At 38.4% G+C, this 19626-nt stretch overlaps 1 protein-coding gene across 3 annotated transcripts in view; it reads left to right on the top strand.

Annotated features, from left to right (window-relative positions):
* The window catches only part of OTC (ornithine transcarbamylase), a gene marked incomplete at both ends in the record, with an annotated part of 63407 nt that overhangs the window by 32082 nt on the left and 11699 nt on the right, over positions 1-19626 (top strand). For 2 of the 3 annotated variants that reach the window (XM_080910950.1, XM_080910948.1), the window contains 2 exons: positions 11437-11590; positions 14017-14139. In XM_080910950.1, coding sequence (XP_080767076.1) covers positions 11437-11590; positions 14017-14139 — 277 coding nt within the window. The remainder of the gene's footprint in view (positions 1-11436; positions 11591-14016; positions 14140-19626) is intronic. The other variant, XM_080910949.1, reaches the window with a different exon arrangement.

Raw genomic sequence — 19626 nt, 5'->3', positions numbered from 1 at the left:
GCTTCCCTGTTACATATGTTTTCCACATTGAAAAAAAATTATATTTAGGGCCAAGCAAGATCTTAAAAATTAGTCCATAATAGGAAAGTACCCCAAGGAAGATTTTACAATTGATGAAAAATATTCTACTTCTTTTCTTCTTGATTTCTAATGATATAAACCCATTAATAGTATACAAGATAATGATGTATTATTACACAAGATGTTGAGGACAAATCTCCCTTAACTAAGCCTGAGTTGAATACTGTCTAGTCTGAAGGTGGGTCAGTGAAGACAATGGGACTAAGCTGCCCAGTGGTATTTTGAGGAAACTGGTATGCTGACGATTCTCAACCTCACATACAGGTTCAATGACTTTTTAGGAGGCAAGAACGGTTTGCAAGGTTTCTATTGGAGGCTGTAACATAAGCATACTTAATTACTTCTCCAGAAAAGTAGATCCCAGGGTGTTTATTGTGGACTTTGCAAAGCACAAACCTCCATTCCATCCTCCTAGAAGGAAGGGGGAACATGTGTGTGCTTAGCAGCTCCAGAAAACTCTCCTAGACTCCACATTTTCAGATAGCAGCCCAAGGCCACCCCTGAGAACAGGCCTCCAAAAGATATCCATTTCAAAACATAAGCTCTTTCCTGCGCAACCTAGCTTTTCTTTTTTTTTTTTTATTAGATATTTTATTATTTACACTTCAAATGTTATCCCTTTTCCCGGTTTCCCCTCTGCAAAAACCCCTCCCTCCTCCTCCTCTTCCTGCTGGGTGCTCCTCCACTCACCCAGGCACTCACTCCCACCTCACTGCCCTGGCATTCCCCTACACTGGGGAATCAAGCTTTCGCAGGACCCAGGGCTTCTCCTCCTATTGATGCCAGACAAGGTCATCCTCTGCTACATATACAGCTGGAGCCATGGGTCCCTCCATGTGTACTCTTTGGATAGTGGTTTAGTTACTGGGAACTCGGGGGGGGGGGGGGGTTGCTTGGTTGATATTACTGTTCATACTATGGGGTTGCAAAACCCTTCAATTCCTTCAGTCCTTTCTCTAACTCTTCCATTGGGGTCCCCATGCTCAGTCCCACGATTGACTGTGAGTATCCTTATCTGGATTGGCCAGGCTCTGGCAGAACCTTTCAGGGGACATCTCTGTCAGACTCCTGTCAGCAAGCACTTCTTACCATCAGTAATAGTGTCAAGCTTTTCAGCCTTGCTGCTCAGGAAACAGTAAGAGGAAGTTTGGTTGTATACAAATGACACCACTGAGAGCTTTGTAATCCTTCTAAACAAATGCTCTGTTTTCATTTCTGTTCAAAGCAGGCTGAGGCCCTAGAGTACATACAGGCTATCTCTACAGTGTTCACTGATAAAGGGGTGGATTCTCGGTGACAAAGTGAAACCCAATTTAAAAACTGGTCAGAGAACTTGAATTTATCCTATACTGCGCAAGGGCAGCCTTAAACTTTTAGTCATTTTCTTAAGGGAGCATGAACCACTGAAATACTGGGACCCCACAGAATAAGATCAGCTCTTCTGCATGCTTCTGTCTCTTTAAAATATTCCTTAGTAACTCTCTCCCAGCCCTTAATGTATCAGAAAATACAAAGCATGCCTGTCTACATCCCCTGAAATGTGCTTCAGATTTGGAGATATTTTCAGATTCTCCAGTGTCCTACTGGAGTTATGAATTGGATAGTCTATTTTTTCCCTTGCTCTGAAATTGTACTTTTAATTGTCACACCAGGAGTGACACCCCATTCGGACTCTTCGGAATTTGAAAATCAGATGGAACTGAGCAACAGTGGTAGGCATTATCTCTCCAGTTCTAGGCTTTGTTTTTCTTCTGTAATGACAGCTGCTCGTGCCTAATGTGCTAAGTGCAGGACTGAAAGGTGCTTAATGGCTTCACAGTCATTTTCACTTTAATACAGTACTTAGTAATATGGCTTCAGGAGGCATATGTACGAGAGGCTCCATATAAAACCCAAATAGTGTGACATTGTTCAACTCTAATTAGTCTCACTCCGGATGTAATTTACTTATGGTGGTGACTGTTAGAGTGGCTGGCTGTTGAGACACTAAGCCAGCAGAAACCACCGTTTTCGTTTTCTGGAGCTACCATGAGGGATTGCCATACACTCAGACAAGGACGTTCTTTAGTCTCTCACAGTTCTAGAGGACACGATACCCAGAACCATGCCACACCAGCATCCTGGTTCCCTTCCCAGTGTCTCCCAGCAGTTCTTCGAATTTCTTGACTTGTAGCTGTATTACTTGTATTACTTCAAAGTTAGCTTGCATTTCACCTTTTTTTTTTTTTGCCTCTCTGTGTGTCTATGTATCTCCTCCCTTCAACAGGAGCAGGAGCCCTTGGCTTTAATTCCCCTACTTTATCACTTCACCTTAACTAATATAGTCTCCAAAGGCCCTACTTTCTTTTCGTTTGTTTTTTTTCATTAATCAATTTATTTATTCACTTTACCCCCTCCTCCCATTCCCCCCATCAGCTCCTTCCCCCATGTTCCCTTCCCCTCTTTCTTCCGAGAATGTGACAGCTCACCCCTGAGTACCAATCCACCCTGGCATCTCAAGTCACTGCAGGAGTAGGCACATCCTCTCACACTGAGCAAAGATTCTGTTTTCAACAAGGTCACCTTCTGAGTTTCTGAGTGACCAGATGTATGGAGTGAGCACCAGCCAAGCCACTTTGACCATGTGTACACTTATCCTTGCAGCATCATGGAACTGTTTCTTAGCAATGCCATGCTGATATTTCAAACAGTGAGCTTTAGGGAGGGATTTGAGCATAGGAAACAATTAAGAGAGGAGTCAATCATCTTATTGAAAGAAATGCTGCCAAAAGATGGAATGTTACTGTAAAAGTATTTGTGCTAGTGACATTAACATCACAGAGGTAACATTTTTTAGCCTTTTTTGTAAGACATTTTAAAAAATCACACTTAACAAGAAATCTGTGCCTAACCAGATGCTAACAGATTGTAATGACTGCTATGATGTTTCTCAAGCAGCTGTATAGCCTTGGTCAAATGGTCACAAAAACTAAGTTCTTTAAGCTTGAATCCTGCAAATGTCTCCTAAAGAAAGTATAGGGTAAGGAGCAAGGCCTTTGAAGCAGGGTCAGTTTTGAGTTCAATTCACAGCTCCCCCACATAGTAGCCCTTGTGGGTTGGGTCAGTTATTTCTGATTTTCAGTTTCCTGAGTTAATAGAGGCAATATGAGTTTCACTAAAGGAAATAAGTTCATGTTGTAATGGACATGGGTACAAAAGGAGTTCATGTAAGGTTGACTGAAGCGAGTCATAGTTTAATTCAATCTCAGGTCACTTGTATGACTCAACTCCAGCCACTTCTGTGGTTCCCTAGACAGCATTCACAGACTCAAACTCTTTAATTACTAAGGGACCTTATGAGGAGGTCATTCTAAATACCATTTTATATCTTGACCTCACTGTGAGCATCATAATTTGTGGTGATCCTGATTGTCCCCTAAACTGTTCCTGTCTCTTAATAACCACACACACACACTTACACACACACACACACACACACACACACACACACACACACCAAACATGAGAACAGTATTATGAAACTTTCCAACAAAATTCTGACATCATAGGTGTTAGAATGTGGCTGATGTTCTTAAAGTCAAATTGGGTCGGCATATGATCAGGTACATTTCAGCCTGATTGCCAGCCATCTTTGCCATGGTCACACTGAAAGATAAATTCCCTGTTACTTAAGTCTTGATTCTTCACTTGGCCAACAAAAAATTCCTAATAAGTTGTATCCTGTATCTTTGATCTATACAGAGTCTCCATCAGACCTCCCAAGGATCATGTGAGACTTGATTATTTGGTTGTTTTGTTTTTTAAGGCTGTTTAATTCTCAAATCTGGAAACCAGTTTCCAGTTTTATGTGGAAGTAAAACCTATCAAAGAACAACAGAATCTATGTGCTGTTAGATCAACCACCTTTGGCAAGTTTCTCCCATACCACCCTTTGAAAATGTTCAGAGTTCTACATGGATATGCTAATCATTAAGATACTAATTTTTACATATATATTTGTGTATGTATTTTATGTGTAGAGTATTTTGTATGTATGTCTGAACATAAGAGAAAGGTATCTGCTTCCATTATAAATGGTTGTTAGACACATTGTGAGTGCCAGGGGACAAACCTAGATTCTCTGAAATAGAGTTTTTAACCACCGAGTCATCCTTCAAGCCCCAAGGCACTCTTCAGATACTGAACAACCTTCTTCCATTTTCTTAATGTCATCTGGATTTTCTGAGCAGCAACTTATACAACTTAAGAGATGTCTTTCAAACTGACTGGAAATTGGTCCTATCAATATGAATAATATTAATATTAATAATAGCCATCTTTGCCCTGGTCATATTGAAAAACACTTTTTCCTGTACTCACTTAGCCATCAGAAAATCTTAATATTCTATTTTAACATATTTATAAAACTCATGGATTTTAAAATATTTGAAAGTTTTAATACACACAGTTGTTATCTGTATGTGCACACACCCCCTCATACTTGGCAAATGTGGTATGTGTTCCAGTTGGCTCAGTTTAAAACAAATTCTGTCTGTCTTTGATGACAAGATATTACAGAATCATCTCATTTCTTTAACAGGGCCAAAATTTTGCTATTATTGTAAAAAGCTCCATGCCTCTTTTGATTAGTTTTAAAATCATATTTGAGAGATATTTTCTTAATGCCTATGGTAAGTGAGCACCGTTTCACTGGGCTATATCCTTAGCCTGCCCTGTCCCCCTCCCCTTTGAGGTAGTTTTTGTTTGTATTGCCTTGAGATCACTGTGCACACCAGATTAACACTGAACTTTCAGCCAACTTCCTGCCTCAGCATATTTTGTGCTAATATGCTGGTGTTACAGGCATGAACCACCACCGGAAGCAGAAGTGTTTCTTTTGTTGGATAATATAGTAATTTTTGGATTATTACAGTAACACTCCCTTAGATTATAACCAATGTGAAGATGTTAATGGAAATGGAAACACCACCATTAAGAAAAGAGTCAGCGTTAACATTCCTTGTCCTTTAGCATCTTCACATTGAAAGAATTCAACCATTCTTCCGTTTTACTGTGCAGAAAGGAACACATGAGGTTTGACATATCAAACATCCACACAAAATAAGATGAATAAATATTTTAAGCTGTCCATATTCTTTTGAAAAATTCCAACATTAGCTATTAAATACCTATGGCACACTGCTGTTCCCTGGACATTTGAAATAAGGAAATATAGATTGTGCCAATGTTGTTTTGCTAGAATTGTTGGCAGAAGCCTGAGAGCATCTGAGAACTTTCAGTAATCTGAAAACCAAGCCGAAAGCCATTTCTATTCAAAAGAAATGAAAAGAGACCAAAACGACAAATCATTCCAGAGCTAGGAAGTATTTTTAACTTGTCAGCCTTTCCTTTGCAACAAGTGTAATCAAGCTCTTAAGATGTTTAGAGCTCTGGTTTTAAATGATGAGCTGCAGGAAGCCTCCAGCTCTAGCTGCAAGCTTGTCATTGGTTTAAATGAGAGAGCTTGTTTATACTTTCAAATGGTCTTTATTAACCTAAAAGCATATAAAGAGTGAACTCTCTGTTTCTGGAAGCTTTAAGCTTGAAGAAACCAATGATACAGAAAATAATATGCACTAATCAAATAAGCAGTTTTAATATCTTTGTCCCTCCCCCAAGTGTTTCTAATGCAAAAAGCATTCTGAGAACTGCTTCTACCAGTTGGCCCACATCGTAGCCATGTGGCTAAAGGAGGGATGAGTGGTACTTTGGATAAAGTTTGACATGCTTCCTTTGTATGGTGCATGAATGTCTAAGGAACTATTTGTGAATACAGCAATATCCCTTACTCTGTCATTTGCTTACAGTGCAATCTATTAACTATGTTATGTTATCAAACATTTAGCATTCCTTTAAATATAATTCAGAATGCATTCTAAGTCACTTACTCTCAAAACATGGTTACCAAAGCAAAACATAAGCAACCCTTAGGTGCTTGTTAGAAATGAGAAGGTCAGTGTCCAACCAGACCTTCTGAATTAAGCATCTAGCTGACGATGCTTTGCAAGCCCTCCTAGTGACTCCTCTGTGCATTTAGAGTTTGCATTTCTTTAACAATTTGCATGTGAAGGCTGACTGTATATCTTAGTGGTAGTCCACCCATGGCATGCATGAGGTCCTAGGTTCTATCCCTAGCACCCCAGAAAGCAAAAAAGACCCATACTGCTTATCTAGTCAACAGTGTAAGAAGTGAACAAAGCCCAACTCAAACATTTCCATATTGACTGCAAACTTAATCAAATGCTCTCAATACCTAACCACAAAGGAAAATGTACCAATAACATATCATATTGACTGCAGAATCCATTGATATTTTGATGATAAAACAGGCTATAATGTTCTGACTACTTTCATTGATGTTATTTTATTTATTCTTATACCTCCTTTTTTAAAAAATTTTTTCACAATCCCGGAATTAAACCATTGTTGGGCTGTAGATGCTTTTACATCCTTTCAAGGTTTTTGTAATTTGACCAGGATGGAAAGAAAAAAGAATAATCTTAGGGAGATAGGGATACAATTTAAATGGTTGTTAAGCACTTGATTCTGATTGGTTAGTGAGGCAAGTTGAACTCCAGCTGTTGTTCACCTGGCTGTGTATCTTATCAAAATAGTTTTCAGTTTTGGCATGGGACTATATTTGGTTCTTGTCATTTCTTTAACATACTATTCAAAAGGTCATGGCTCGTGCAATTAAAAAGTGAACTTACTGTGAAATGTAGTAGAGGTACCTCCTTCTGGAGGTTCTGAGGAAATTTTGAATCCTTACCTTTCCAGCTCCCAAAGGCTGCCCACATCCTCCAGTTTGGAGGCGAACTGCATCATCTCCCATTTCTCATGTGCCTCTTTCTCTTATAAAGGTATACTGATTATATGCAATCCAACCCAGGGGAAATATCCTCTCTCCAAACTCTTATCTATGCTCTTCATTTTGTGTAGATTTTGGAGATTAGAATATGGGCATCTTTGTGAATCATTATTCTTTATTAATTACTTTATTATTTACTACAGGATCCCCATTGTTAACTTTCAGGTCCATTATAGAGTTGTTTTTTAGAAATTTTGAGGATAAAGTGTTATTTTGGTCTTTTTTTTTTTTACTTTAATTTTGACTGTACATGACTAATTACCACGGCTTTGTAATAAAAGACCTTATCCTCTCTCATTGTGTTAAAAAGTAGGGACCTTATTTCTTGGCATTGAGTTAGAATTAGTTAAATCACGAAAAGAATTTCTCTTTCAGAGAAACAAGAAAGTGAATCTGGAACATTAAATTGACAGTTAACTAAGTCTTTATTTTGGCATAACAGTTCAGTTGCATTGGAAACCACATGACAACTAGTATTAGTTAAATTCTTGTGTCTCTGCTATTTCTTTGTAGAAGGCCAGAAATGCTGATAGAGTCTGCTTTTGGAATAGTTTCTACTGGTTCAAGAATGAGTTGGCTGAATAAATTAGCTTACTTATGTATTAAGCAGATTGAAAATTATATATATATATGCTTAATATTCAAAAACATATTTAAAAATACCCATAAAATATCTATTTGAAAAAAATGTGTGTGTGTGCATGTGTGTTTGTGTGTGTGTGTGTGTGTGTGTGTGTGTGTGTGTATTCCCACTCATTTAAATAAATTTAGATGTAAAGGTAACAGTCATTTTTCAATTTCTCTTTTATATTTGTATATTCTCTTAATATTAATTCTTGAAGATAACTTCTTCCTCATTAGCAGTGTCCTTTCTTGCTTCCTGGCAACAACGTAATGTTACAGACTTATTCTGATTTTATCCTGCCAAGGAAACTCAATTGAATATTTTCTAATAGGTTCCTTTTCATATATATTTTAATAGAATACTGTTAAGGACCAAATTCTTTATCCCAAGGATGCTTTCAGGCATCTAGGGAGTTAAAAACAACAGCTTCTGTTCTGTCACTCTTAGTAATTGACTGAGATGAAAGGAAAATACTTGGTGTGTGTATGAAATCTTAATCCACCCAGTAAAACACATCAAGTTGTTATCCCTTCCTATCTCCTCTCTCCCCCCAACTCAAAAGGAACTTTGCCGGAATGCAAGGACTCTTTCAGGGATCAGTACTGAGAAGTGTTCATTCCTGAAGGATAGTGTACCATTTTATCATTACAGACTTCTAGTATGACTATTGGATCTACATGATCATAAAAAAATTATCCCAAATGATAGTTTCCTTTGTATCCTGCATAAGGAAATGGAATGTTGATTCAGTTCTACTTGGTGCACATGTGTGTGGTGTGTGGTGTGTGGGTGAGAGAGTACCTTACTATAAAACTTGCCTGCATCTGTGGAAAAGATTATTTGTATTAAGATTCTCAGAAATGCCAAGCAGATAAAAAAATATTCAAATACCATTATTGGTGCCTTAGATGGAGTCTCTGATTGTTCTAATGCAGGAGGTGTTACTGGGGAATATTGATAAGTGTATCATTCTATGACTCAATGGGTTTGAGATCTTCTTTTTTCTCTTTTTTAAGTGACCCAGAAAGTTTTCCTTGCTGTCCATTATAGACTCATATCTCAGAAGCAGGGTTTATTCTTGAAAAAATTTCCTACATTGCTAAGATTCTAGGAAAAGAATCAATGGTATTTTTTAAATAGAGCAGTTTTGATTCTCTCTTTAGTCAGAATCTCCAACTTTAATATGCAAGTTTGTCACTTGGAGATCCAGTCACAATCAAGAGTGTGGCAGTAAATCTGGGTGGAGTTTGAGATACTAAGCAACTGCTTAGATCCCAGGGGCTGTCAATATTGATCTGAAATGCAATGTGCTATTTTTGGGTTTTCAGCTTTAGCTGGAAATTGGTGTCTACTTGGAAATTAAAAACCAACACAAAGCAAAACAAAACAAAACAAATAAAAAGACCAATCCTTAAGCACTATTCCCTAGAGATTCTGATTTTTCTCATATAAAATACACTGTTTGGTGTGAACATCAAAGATTTCAAAAAACATTCTGAATGCTTTTCTTGTAGAACAAAGTTTTGAAACCCCTTGTCTTTGGTGATGCTTGACACACCACCAAAAGATTACTGACACAGTGTTTTTTAAAATATTTTATTAATTCTTGAAGAATTTAATATAATATGTAGTGATCATATTCTCCCCATTATTCCTTGTAATCCTCCCCAATCCACCCTCCCTCTCCACTAAAACATCTAACTTTTAACTTCCTTTTTGTTTTAAATAACCCACGGAATCCATTTTCTACTGCCCATATACCCAACAGTATAAGGCTATCCACTATCCTAATTTTGCTACCAGGAGCCACACTCTTAATACAAACTAACCCTTTATCTCCCAGAAACCATCAAGTGCCCATAGTTTCTCAGTTATTGGTAAGGGCTGATAACTCTTTTCATACTCCTTGCTAAAATCTTGACTGTCTTGATTATGGGTGAGTCTTATACAGGTCAATGTGAGTTCATGTCTGATGTCATCCTATCATGTCCAGAAGACACCGTTTCACTGTGGTAGTCTCCAACCTCTGACTCTTGTAATCTTTCCAACCTTTCCTTCTGTGATGTTCTCTGAGGCTTGGGGAGAAGTGATATCACTTAAACTATAAAGTGGCTTTTTTATCCACCTATCTCATGCTACAATACACAATGGACTTAAATTTGTTTATAGCTACAATTTATCTGGATTCCTCTACTGATGCCCTATTATGGAGAAGGTCTCATCAGTTACAAAATTTAAAAGAGGAACACTTCACTGCTGGTGGGGTTGTAAACTGATACAACCACTCTGGAAATCAGTCTGGCAATTCCTCAGAAAATTGGACAAAGTACTACCTGAAGACCCAGTTATTCCACTTCTGGGCATTTACCCCAGAGACGCTCCAACATACAACAAAGATACATGCACCACAATGTTCATAGCAGCTCTATTTATAATAGCCAGAAGCTGGAAAGAACCCAGATGTCCTTCAGTAGATGAATGGATACAAAAATTGTGGTACATTTACACAATGGAGTACTACTCAGCTATCAGAAACAATGACTTAACCAAATTCTTAAGAAAATGGCTGCATCTAGAGAAGATCATCCTGAGTGAGATAACCCAGTCACAAAAGAACAGACATAATATGCAGTCACTGATAGTGGGATACTAACCCCAGAAAGCTCTGAACACCCCCAGAAACAATTCACAGATTGTGTGAAGTTCAACAAAAAAAATAAATTTTAATTAAAATAGAACTGTATCACACCCCCTTTTCCTCCCTACAGCCCCTCCTAGTCTCTCTTCTATCCCCTCAAATTAATATATTATTGTTACATATATACATATGTGCATGTATATGTACCCACAAATACTTAATTACAACCTTAAAATGTATTCGAAAAATAAATAAAAAAACAAAATATAAAAGAACTGAAACAATAACTTTCAGGCAGCTGAATATACTAACTTTAAGAATCACTCTCCATATCTGCTTTTTTGTGTTAAAATGTTCTCTGGTTTATTAGAAAAGAGTAACAATATGTTGTGCCTACTTGTTTATTTTGCACACCCTTAAGTTACTAGTCAAAAACTAGAGATATTATGTAGATATACAGATGTTTTGGAGAACTTTGCTGATTCAAAAAAAAAAAATCTGGAAATCTAAGAATCATAGCCATGAGCAGTCTACCAACATTTGAAAGAATCAGAATTTTTTCAAACTTTGATCCTACAAATGATGACTCTTGGGGGAGGGCTTGAATTTTATAAGCATCAGAGTTTATTTTGAGCTGTCAGTATAAGTCTTCTATGAAGCAGACTCCTAGACAGAATTAACCATGCAAGACATCTATGGAAGACAAAAGAGGTAGAAAACATGAGGCAAGGATTGGGATGAAGCTTTCATATCAGCATGCAGGACTGACCCATGTACATAAGAAAGTAAGGAAGAAGATGGGTAGGAAAGACCTAAGTGGTACTGTTGCTTTCAAAAACAGTAGTTTCACTGGGTTATGGGGTGCTCCAAAGGAAAGACTTAATGGTCCAGCTCCATTTTCCTCTGCTGAGCCAAGTCACTGGATGAGACAGCCTATGGAGATGCCCTTAGCCTTGAAACTACAGATGCACACAGTGACGTCTGGGTTCACAACTGATTTAGCCCCACAAAATGTAGCATTGGTCACTGAATGAGATGTTTGTGGAACAAAGTCTTTCCTCCATAATAACTGTGTATTTAATGTTAGCTTTTCAATTTGTCACATTCTTAGGTATATCCCAACTAAGGAGGTTGTATTTGTTGTTGGGAACAATCGTAAGAATGTCTCTTGTTTGTTTGCCACAGTGTATTATCTAGCATGACAGACGCTGTGTTAGCTCGAGTGTATAAACAATCAGATCTGGACATCCTGGCTAAAGAAGCATCCATCCCAATTGTCAACGGACTGTCAGATTTGTATCATCCTATCCAGATCCTGGCTGATTACCTTACACTCCAGGTTGGTGTATTTCTTTGCTTTACAGAACAGAAAATAATTCCCAACTATCATCAAGTGGGACCATTTATTTAGAGGATGTTTAGCTGTTACTATAAATAACTTCTATCTTAAAACTTATGCATATGTGTGAATACGGGTTCAGAAAACAGAACATTGCTCTAAATAGGCTGTATAACCTTTTCTTCCCAATCCCATTTCCAAACCCCTTCTAGCCCCTCTGCCATCTTCTGTTCTTTTGATCGCTTTGCTTTCTGTTGCTCAATTTAACAATGAATGATTAAGGAATGAAATTGCACATAGAAAAAACATGACTTATGTGACTGTGTTGTTAGCATTGTCAATTTGTTAAGATATTGAATCACCTAAATGACAATCCTCTGAATATGTCTTTGAGTCACTGTCTACAATAGGTCAGTAGTGGTGGGAAGAGTGACTTTAACTACAGGTAGCATGAACTGGGCTCCTAAAGTGAAGGAAAAGGAGGAAGGGAGCTAACTGCTAGGACTTCCCTTTCTCTTCTTTATGACTGTGGATGCAGTGTGACCAGTTGCCTCAAGGCCTGGCTGCCCTGACTTCCTCACAGTGACAGTATTCTTGGAACTTGAGCCCTACATAGCCCATTCCTTCCTTAAGTTGCTTTTGTCAGGTTTCATCTCAGCACCATGGAAAGTAACTAGTACAGTGGTCCTACAGACACTAGGTTCTATAACATGGAAATGAGGACTACAGGGGCTTATTAGTTTAAATGTTCAAAATGGCCTGTTGCTATTTGATAATAGAAAGGGGGAATTTTCTGCTGTCTTATAAATTGATTAAAAATAGAATAAAGAACATGTAGACTTAATAGTATTAAGGGCCTATTTCAGCCATGTGTACCCAAATCAGACACTTGAATGACTTTTAAGACTTACACTATTTATTTGGGTTGACACAGCCAAACCACATAATCTTGTCACTCAGAATCTTACCAATCAGAGTTTCCGTGTCTCTGAATGATTTTGAAGAAAAAAAAAAAAAGGCAAACTGGATATAGGTCCACCTTCCTTCTAATTTGAATGAGCTGTGAACATTTAAATGAGAAGTCAAACACAAAGAAACAGTGTTCAGAGGTGAGGACAAGATCCACACAGAGAAGAAACAATGTCAGATGGAAAGTTGCTGTTTTTGAGGGAAACCTTATGTAAACATGTTTCTCTCTGGGGAAGTTCATTACTAATTCATGAACTCACTGAGGGGATATGAGCTGTTCTGTTCATCAAACGGTCTCCTGCTGGTCCTTGTGTAATGCTTGACCAAGGCAACAACCAAGATATGATTTCAGTGACAGTTTATGAAGATCACAAGGTCTAAGTGAGGCAAAACTGCCTTCACATCCTAGCTTAGCCACCTACTAGTTCCATGATCTCCAAATGACTCAGCCTCTCTCCTTCTTTGACTTTTGTGAGGATTAAACTTTAAAATTCTCAAGCCTACAGACATTTCAAAACAAATAAAAATGGGCTGCTGGGACAGCTCAGTACATACTTGTCACCAGTTCTGGGAAATCTACAGGATGGAAGGATGGAAGGATGATCCCTGGAAGTTGTCCTATGACTACCACATGCATGCTGTAACATGTTCTTGCTACTCCTCTATAAAAAATAAGTACTTTTTAAACCTAAAACTAAAACTCTTATGCATCCATTATACTGCTTTATCAATTTTTTTTTTCTTTTGTGGTGCTGGGGATGGAACCCTGGACCTCCTGCATACTTGGAAAGCTCTTTCCTAGTGAGCCCCACCTTTAGAGCAGTTTTGTCCATTTCTAAAGCAATGAAGCAATTCATTTAGATTTATTTATTGTTTTAAAATGAAATAATTGAGTTGAAATGTACTATGTCTATTCTTTTACTCTCTCCCTACAAAGAAGTTGTTACCATGATATTTGTATTCATAATCTCCAGGAGTGCCTTTATACTTTACACATAACTGTACTCATAAACACAGTAATAGTGGGCATGGTTTTTGACCACTGATGGTGGCTATGCTATACTGTTTCTTGTGCATGATAGCAGCCACTTCTTTACAATAGCAAATGTAAGTTATGTGGAAGTAGTGACTTTCTGCTCCTTTTCTTTGTTTCATCTTCAGCGCAAGGCTGGTATCTGAACATTGACATTGCTAATTCCTTAAATGATAAAAGAGAGTCAAAAATTCATGAACATGTAAGCCTCATGACCATGTTTTGGCTTAAGATATCAGAACCCTTTATCTCTACACTTTTGTGATTGTATGTTCGTGTTACTGAATATAATTCCAAATATAGTCCATTCCTTCCAATAAGGCATTGACTTTGAGATATTTTTTCCTTTACCTTAACTCTAGTAACTGTTCCATGGAAGTGGGTTTTCTCTCCATACCCAATGCCTTTACCTCTTGTTTTGTAGGAACACTATGGCTCTCTCAAAGGTCTTACCCTCAGCTGGATAGGTGATGGGAACAATATCCTGCATTCCATCATGATGAGTGCTGCAAAATTTGGGATGCACCTTCAAGCAGCTACTCCAAAGGTAGGAATACTGTCTGTGTTGGTCAGAAGCTATTACCCAGTAGAAACAAAGATTCTGATCAAGATGAGCATAGCTTAAGCCATGTAATTTAAGCTATATTATCAACTCTTCTGTTGAATAACTATCTAGCTTCTTATAAATTCAATTTCCCATTCCTATAGTGAAAACTAGTCTTGATGCCTTTTATTCCATGAGTCTGTGATAAAAGCACATCTGAATTATGCCTTTGGATGCCTAATACCAGTCATTATGATGGTTTGCATCTTTGTATGTTATCACCATGCAGCCAGAAGCATGAAGTATAAAACCAGACCATGTAAAACCTTCAGGGCATGGAAATGGTATTGTAATCTCTCCAATTTGGTTCAAAAATTTAAAAAATGTCTGTTCTATGTGAAGGACCCATTGCCAGCACCCAGCTTTAGATTTCAAACCTCATTGCCAGGGTTTCTTTGGAGTTTTAAATCTGAGTCTCATGTGTCTACAAAACAGCCTCCACATGTTTTCTTATCCTGATTATACATTTCCATAGAATGTATGGGAAGCACACCCTTTCATATATTAACTTTGGTTATTTAAGGACGTGGTAATAGTTGATGCCTCTATATAAAACTAGATAGTTCAAGGATAGAGGTAGAAGAGAGTTGTTTTCTCCTCCTCCTCCTCCTCCTCCTCCTCCTCCTTCTTCTTCTTCCTCTTCTTCCTCTTCTTCCTCCTCCTCCTTCTTCTCTCCTCCTTTTCCTCCTCTCCTCCTCCTCTTCTTTTTCTTCAAGGGATATCCTTTTATATATTTTGAATTTCTCAACACATAGATGTTCGATCTGTATAATGACATACATGAATAAATAAATTCACTATAATAAAAACATGTGCATCTCACTACAAGTTGTCTTACATTATATCCTTATTCTGTACAGAATAAACAGGACTTGGTAAAGGTAGGAGGAATTGGTCTGACAAGGAAATCAAGCACAAGCCTAAAGGATCTAAGATCCTTTTTAAACACCCCAGATCTACTGTTCCTTTCTCTCCATTATCTTTCTAATTTAGATTCTGGTGTGCTTTCAGGAGTCTGGTAAAAAGAAGGAGAGAGACAGAGACAGAGAGAGAGAGAGACAGACAGACAGAGAGAGAGAGAGAGAGAGAGAGAGACAGAGAGAGACAGAGAGACAGAGAGAGACAGAGAGACAGAGAGAGAGACAGAAAGAGAGACAGAGAGACAGAGACAGAGACAGAGACAGAGAGAAAGAAACAAAGAAACAAAGAAAGAAACAAAGAAATTTCCCTGAATAGAAACCCTTTTGGAAACTAGTGTTGATTTGTGGCCTGAGAATTGGCCTTCACACTAAGACACACCTGTTCACTATGATCACATGTCCTGTCAGTGTATCTATCATCAAGCATGTATTTGATGTTTTTCTTGTGGGTCATTCTGAGATGAATATAGGGAAACTTCAAAGATTTTCCCCATGCTTATGTTTCTTAAATTTGAGATGTTTACTTACCAGCTACCAGGAACATAGAGTGAAGATGACTCTCTGGATTTCTCCAGTAGTGATCACCCAGTCCTTGAGCATCTCGTGCCTGTTTCACCCACCCCTCCTGTGTCTAGTATCTTCAGTTGAGTTTCTTATTAACATATCTATGCCTAAGAGATGCACAGGGAAGTGGTAGGCAGAGATCAGGCAAAGGGAAAATAAGGAAGGGTCCTATTCATAGGGACAAAACATCTTGGTTTTTCTAGACCTGGGGTATTTCCAGAGATGAGAAACATTCAGTGCTAATATTTCAAGAGTATTTGGAAAACCAGGATGCTTTGGTCACCCTGATATGTTCAATCCAACAGAAAGGATCTTAACTTGATCCAACAAATGAACTCCAGGGTGTCAGGTGTGCTTCAGATTTGTCCCAACCTGGAGTCAGGAGAGCAGGTTTTCATCCTTCTGAGCAGTTACTGCTGAGAGACAACAGGCAAAGTGGAAGAAGTTCTCTGATGCTTACAATGTGAAGAGTAGCCTGGTAGCCAGAGAGTGACCTTCTGAAAAAGAAAAAAAATGTGTAATTCTGTGTTGATAACATACTTTTGTGGCCTGTTGTATTCCAGATAAGTAAATAAAAATCATTTTCTCTCATGTTCTATCTGAGTCACTTTGGGTCAATGCATTCTTCTCTCTTAGTTTCCTAGGCCAAAACAAATTAGGACAAGCTGGGTGGCTCAGAAAGCACAGTAACATGTTGCCTGAGATCTACCAACTGACACAACCTAGCCATGTTCCATGTGTTAATTGGCTTCTTCCTGAATTACTCCAAGCGTTTCTTCTACCACCTTCATTCTGTGTCCATAGATCTCTCTATATACAAATGTCTCTGTTCTTAAAAAAAATTAGCCTATTAAATTTAGGCCTACCACCACTTACCATGGCCTCAGCTTAAGTGCATATATATGCAAAGACCCTATTTCCAAATAAAGTTACATTCTGAGGTTCCCAATGGGCAGTAGGTGAGTGGGTGAGTGTGTGTGTGTGTGTGTGTGTGTGTGTGTGTGTGTGTGTGTGTGTGTGTGTTACCATGGCATCAAAGCCAGGATCTCATATATTCTACCTAAGTACTTTACCACTGAGTTATGCCCTACCTCTAGGGCATGACTTTTCTAAGGACATTATTTGCCCAGATGCTCCTGCCATGCTGTAGAAGCAACAATAGCATGCTCTGAAGGCTTGCCTATTTTAGTAACTCAGAGAGATGGCCCTTCCAACAAGTTCTCCTCCTCCTTCCATTTAGCAAGCACTGGGGAAAGAAAAAACTCTACTGTGACATGTTTGATCACACTCTCACTAGAACTCCAGTCTGCAGAAAGGCGCCATATTAAGAGAGAATGTAGTGCATTTGCTTTTGCAGAGAAAATGTGCATTGAAAATAATTGTTCCCTGCTATAAGGAGATTTTAGAATGGCTTCATTTTGTTGAAGAAATATACGATTTAAACATTGTATTACTTGTCCAAAAATGTTTTATTAAAGTGAAAAGAGAATTTCCAATAGTACAACTCTGTAATTTTAGTAATGATCATATATGAAAACTCATTTAAATGATAAAATGTAGCAAACTCCACTTAAATCTTGGTGAGAGCAAGGATTTTGTTTTTGTCTTTTAAAAAAAATACTGCTGCAAAGTCTGGTAGTGCAGACTGTTTGCCTTAGAGCTAAAGCTAGATTTATTGTAAATTTAAGAAACACTGAAAAGTTTCCAAAGTCATATGTAATCCATTTCCTCATGCCTCAACTAAGACCAACTTACATGTTCCAAAAAAATGCTATTCGGCCCATAATTTGCAACAGTGTTCCGTAAGTCGTGGACGGTGATGATTTTAACATTGTTCTAAGTGAATATTTAGACTGGTTTTTTAATCACCTTCTTCATCTGGCTTTAAGATTTATGTAAAGGCCAATGGGTGATTTAGTATTGAAAACTGAGATTTGAGTGTAGAATTTCTCTCTACCTTGTAAGTCACAATTCAGGGTGAGCAAGTTGGCTGATTTTCTAATTTCTAAGCCTCTCTCTCAGTTCTCTAAGTACTTATTGATTCCTTCTCTAAGAATGATTATTCTTAGAGAGTTCAATTCCTCCTCCCTGAAGGCATTTTCAGAGCACTAGGTGCCTGGTGTAATATCCATGGCTCTTTATGTATGTTTACCTATATGAGTGTTCACAGCATTCGTCTCCAAACTCACAAACCTTTATTAATTCTGTTCCTCCTAAATCTCATAAACCAGACTCCAAAACCTCATGGCAGTTTGAACATAAAAAAGCTTGCTTTAAAATGTCTGCCGCTGTCATAATCAATGTCCTGGCCATTTCTTCCTTCCAGAATTTGGTGAGGAGGAAAGAACTATGGTAGACAAGTATATGTAAAAAAGCCATGAACAGTCCTGGGCATGCCTATCATAAGCTGAGCTTCTCAGAGAGCGGAGCCTGAGAGTTAAGTGTGTTGGATATATAACACGTTCATGGCAGTATGTCCTTGAAATCAATGGCCGTGGGAAAGGTGGAGGGGTACGGAAGCAGCAGTGTTTAGAGGGAGAAGTTGAGCATGATGTGAGCCTAACCCACAGTCTTAGACGACCTATAGAGCGTTTTGTTTGTGGACTGATCATTTGGACCTGTCTGGGCTTGGTTGGGAAGGGTCTGGCTTCCTATTAAGTACCCTTTGAATATATGGGTCCCTAGAAAGGTGTGCTTGCTTGAGTGGGGCGACCTTCTATAAATGAGGCTGTGTCCAAAGTGGACAGACAGATGAAAGCCACCTTCTGGCACCACCATAACAACTTGAAGGAGTAAGTCCTTTTATCATGATTATTTACAGTGATGGGGGTGTGAAAGGGATATCACAACATTCAGCAGACATCCATAATTAAAATGTACAAAATTGATTCATAATAGATGCTATGAATTCAAAACATTAGAAAGATGGAAGAGGGTGAGCATTACTTGTGGGGTTTGAACTGACACAAATTCCATAAGAGCTCATGAGCTGACATGTTCTGATGAAGACACCCAGGAGGAGACATTCAAGGGTAAAAGGCTGGGATTGTAGGAAAGAATGTGTAGAGGGATGAGAAGATGGGTGGTTTTCCGGTGGTAGCATATTGAGAAGAATTGCAGGGGTTGAAAGCAAGGGATACAGGCAGAGAGGCTTGATGCTCTTAATCAGCTGCGACATAAGAAGCAGATACTAAACAATTTATACAGACAGGAGGGTAGGGAGAGACTGTTCATAGCAGCGTGGCAATAACTTTAGCTACTTTAGCTGCCTGCAGAATGTCCATTAAAGCTGGGACTACAGTGAGTAAGCAAGACTGCCAGGATGCCAAGTCATTTAATCCTAAGAATATGCACCTGTTATAGTAACCTTGCTTACCTCTCCAAACTATTCTAAACATATATATATATATATATATATATATATGTGTGTGTGTGTGTGTGTGTGTGTGTGTGTGTGTGTGTGTGTGTGTGTGTGTGTGACATTTTAAAGCAGTCCCACTCTCTGGGAAAAGAATAAGGCAGGAGTCTTATTTATTAATATTTAGCTAGAGTGGCTACAGTAGTCTTTTCTGAGGAGTCGTCATTAAAGTTGAGATTTCAAAAATTGTCCATGGAAAGAGTGAGGAAAGCATGTTAGACAAAAGAGAAAGAGAGAGAGAGAGAGAGAGAGAGAGAGAGAGAGAGAGAGAGAGAGAGAGAGAGAGAGAGCCCTGTGTACAAAGGCATAGATAAAAATGCACCAGGCTATGCAATTATGTATATAGCCTTCTCGTGCCATTCAAAGGTCAAGGCGAGGTCTGGTAGGAGGTAGAAAGTGCCATGCTCTGTTTGTCTTTATGACTGAAGAAGACAAAGCTAGTTCAAGGGACACCATGAAAGCTTCAGTGTGCTCTACTGAATGTGAATGAGCTACATCTTTTAAAAGAGAAGAGAGAGCCTATTCTTG

Source organism: Micromys minutus (assembly GCF_963924665.1).
Source record: "Micromys minutus genome assembly, chromosome: X".
NCBI classification, from domain to species: Eukaryota; Metazoa; Chordata; class Mammalia; order Rodentia; family Muridae; genus Micromys; species Micromys minutus.
This window is presented reverse-complemented; position numbering and strand designations above follow the sequence as displayed.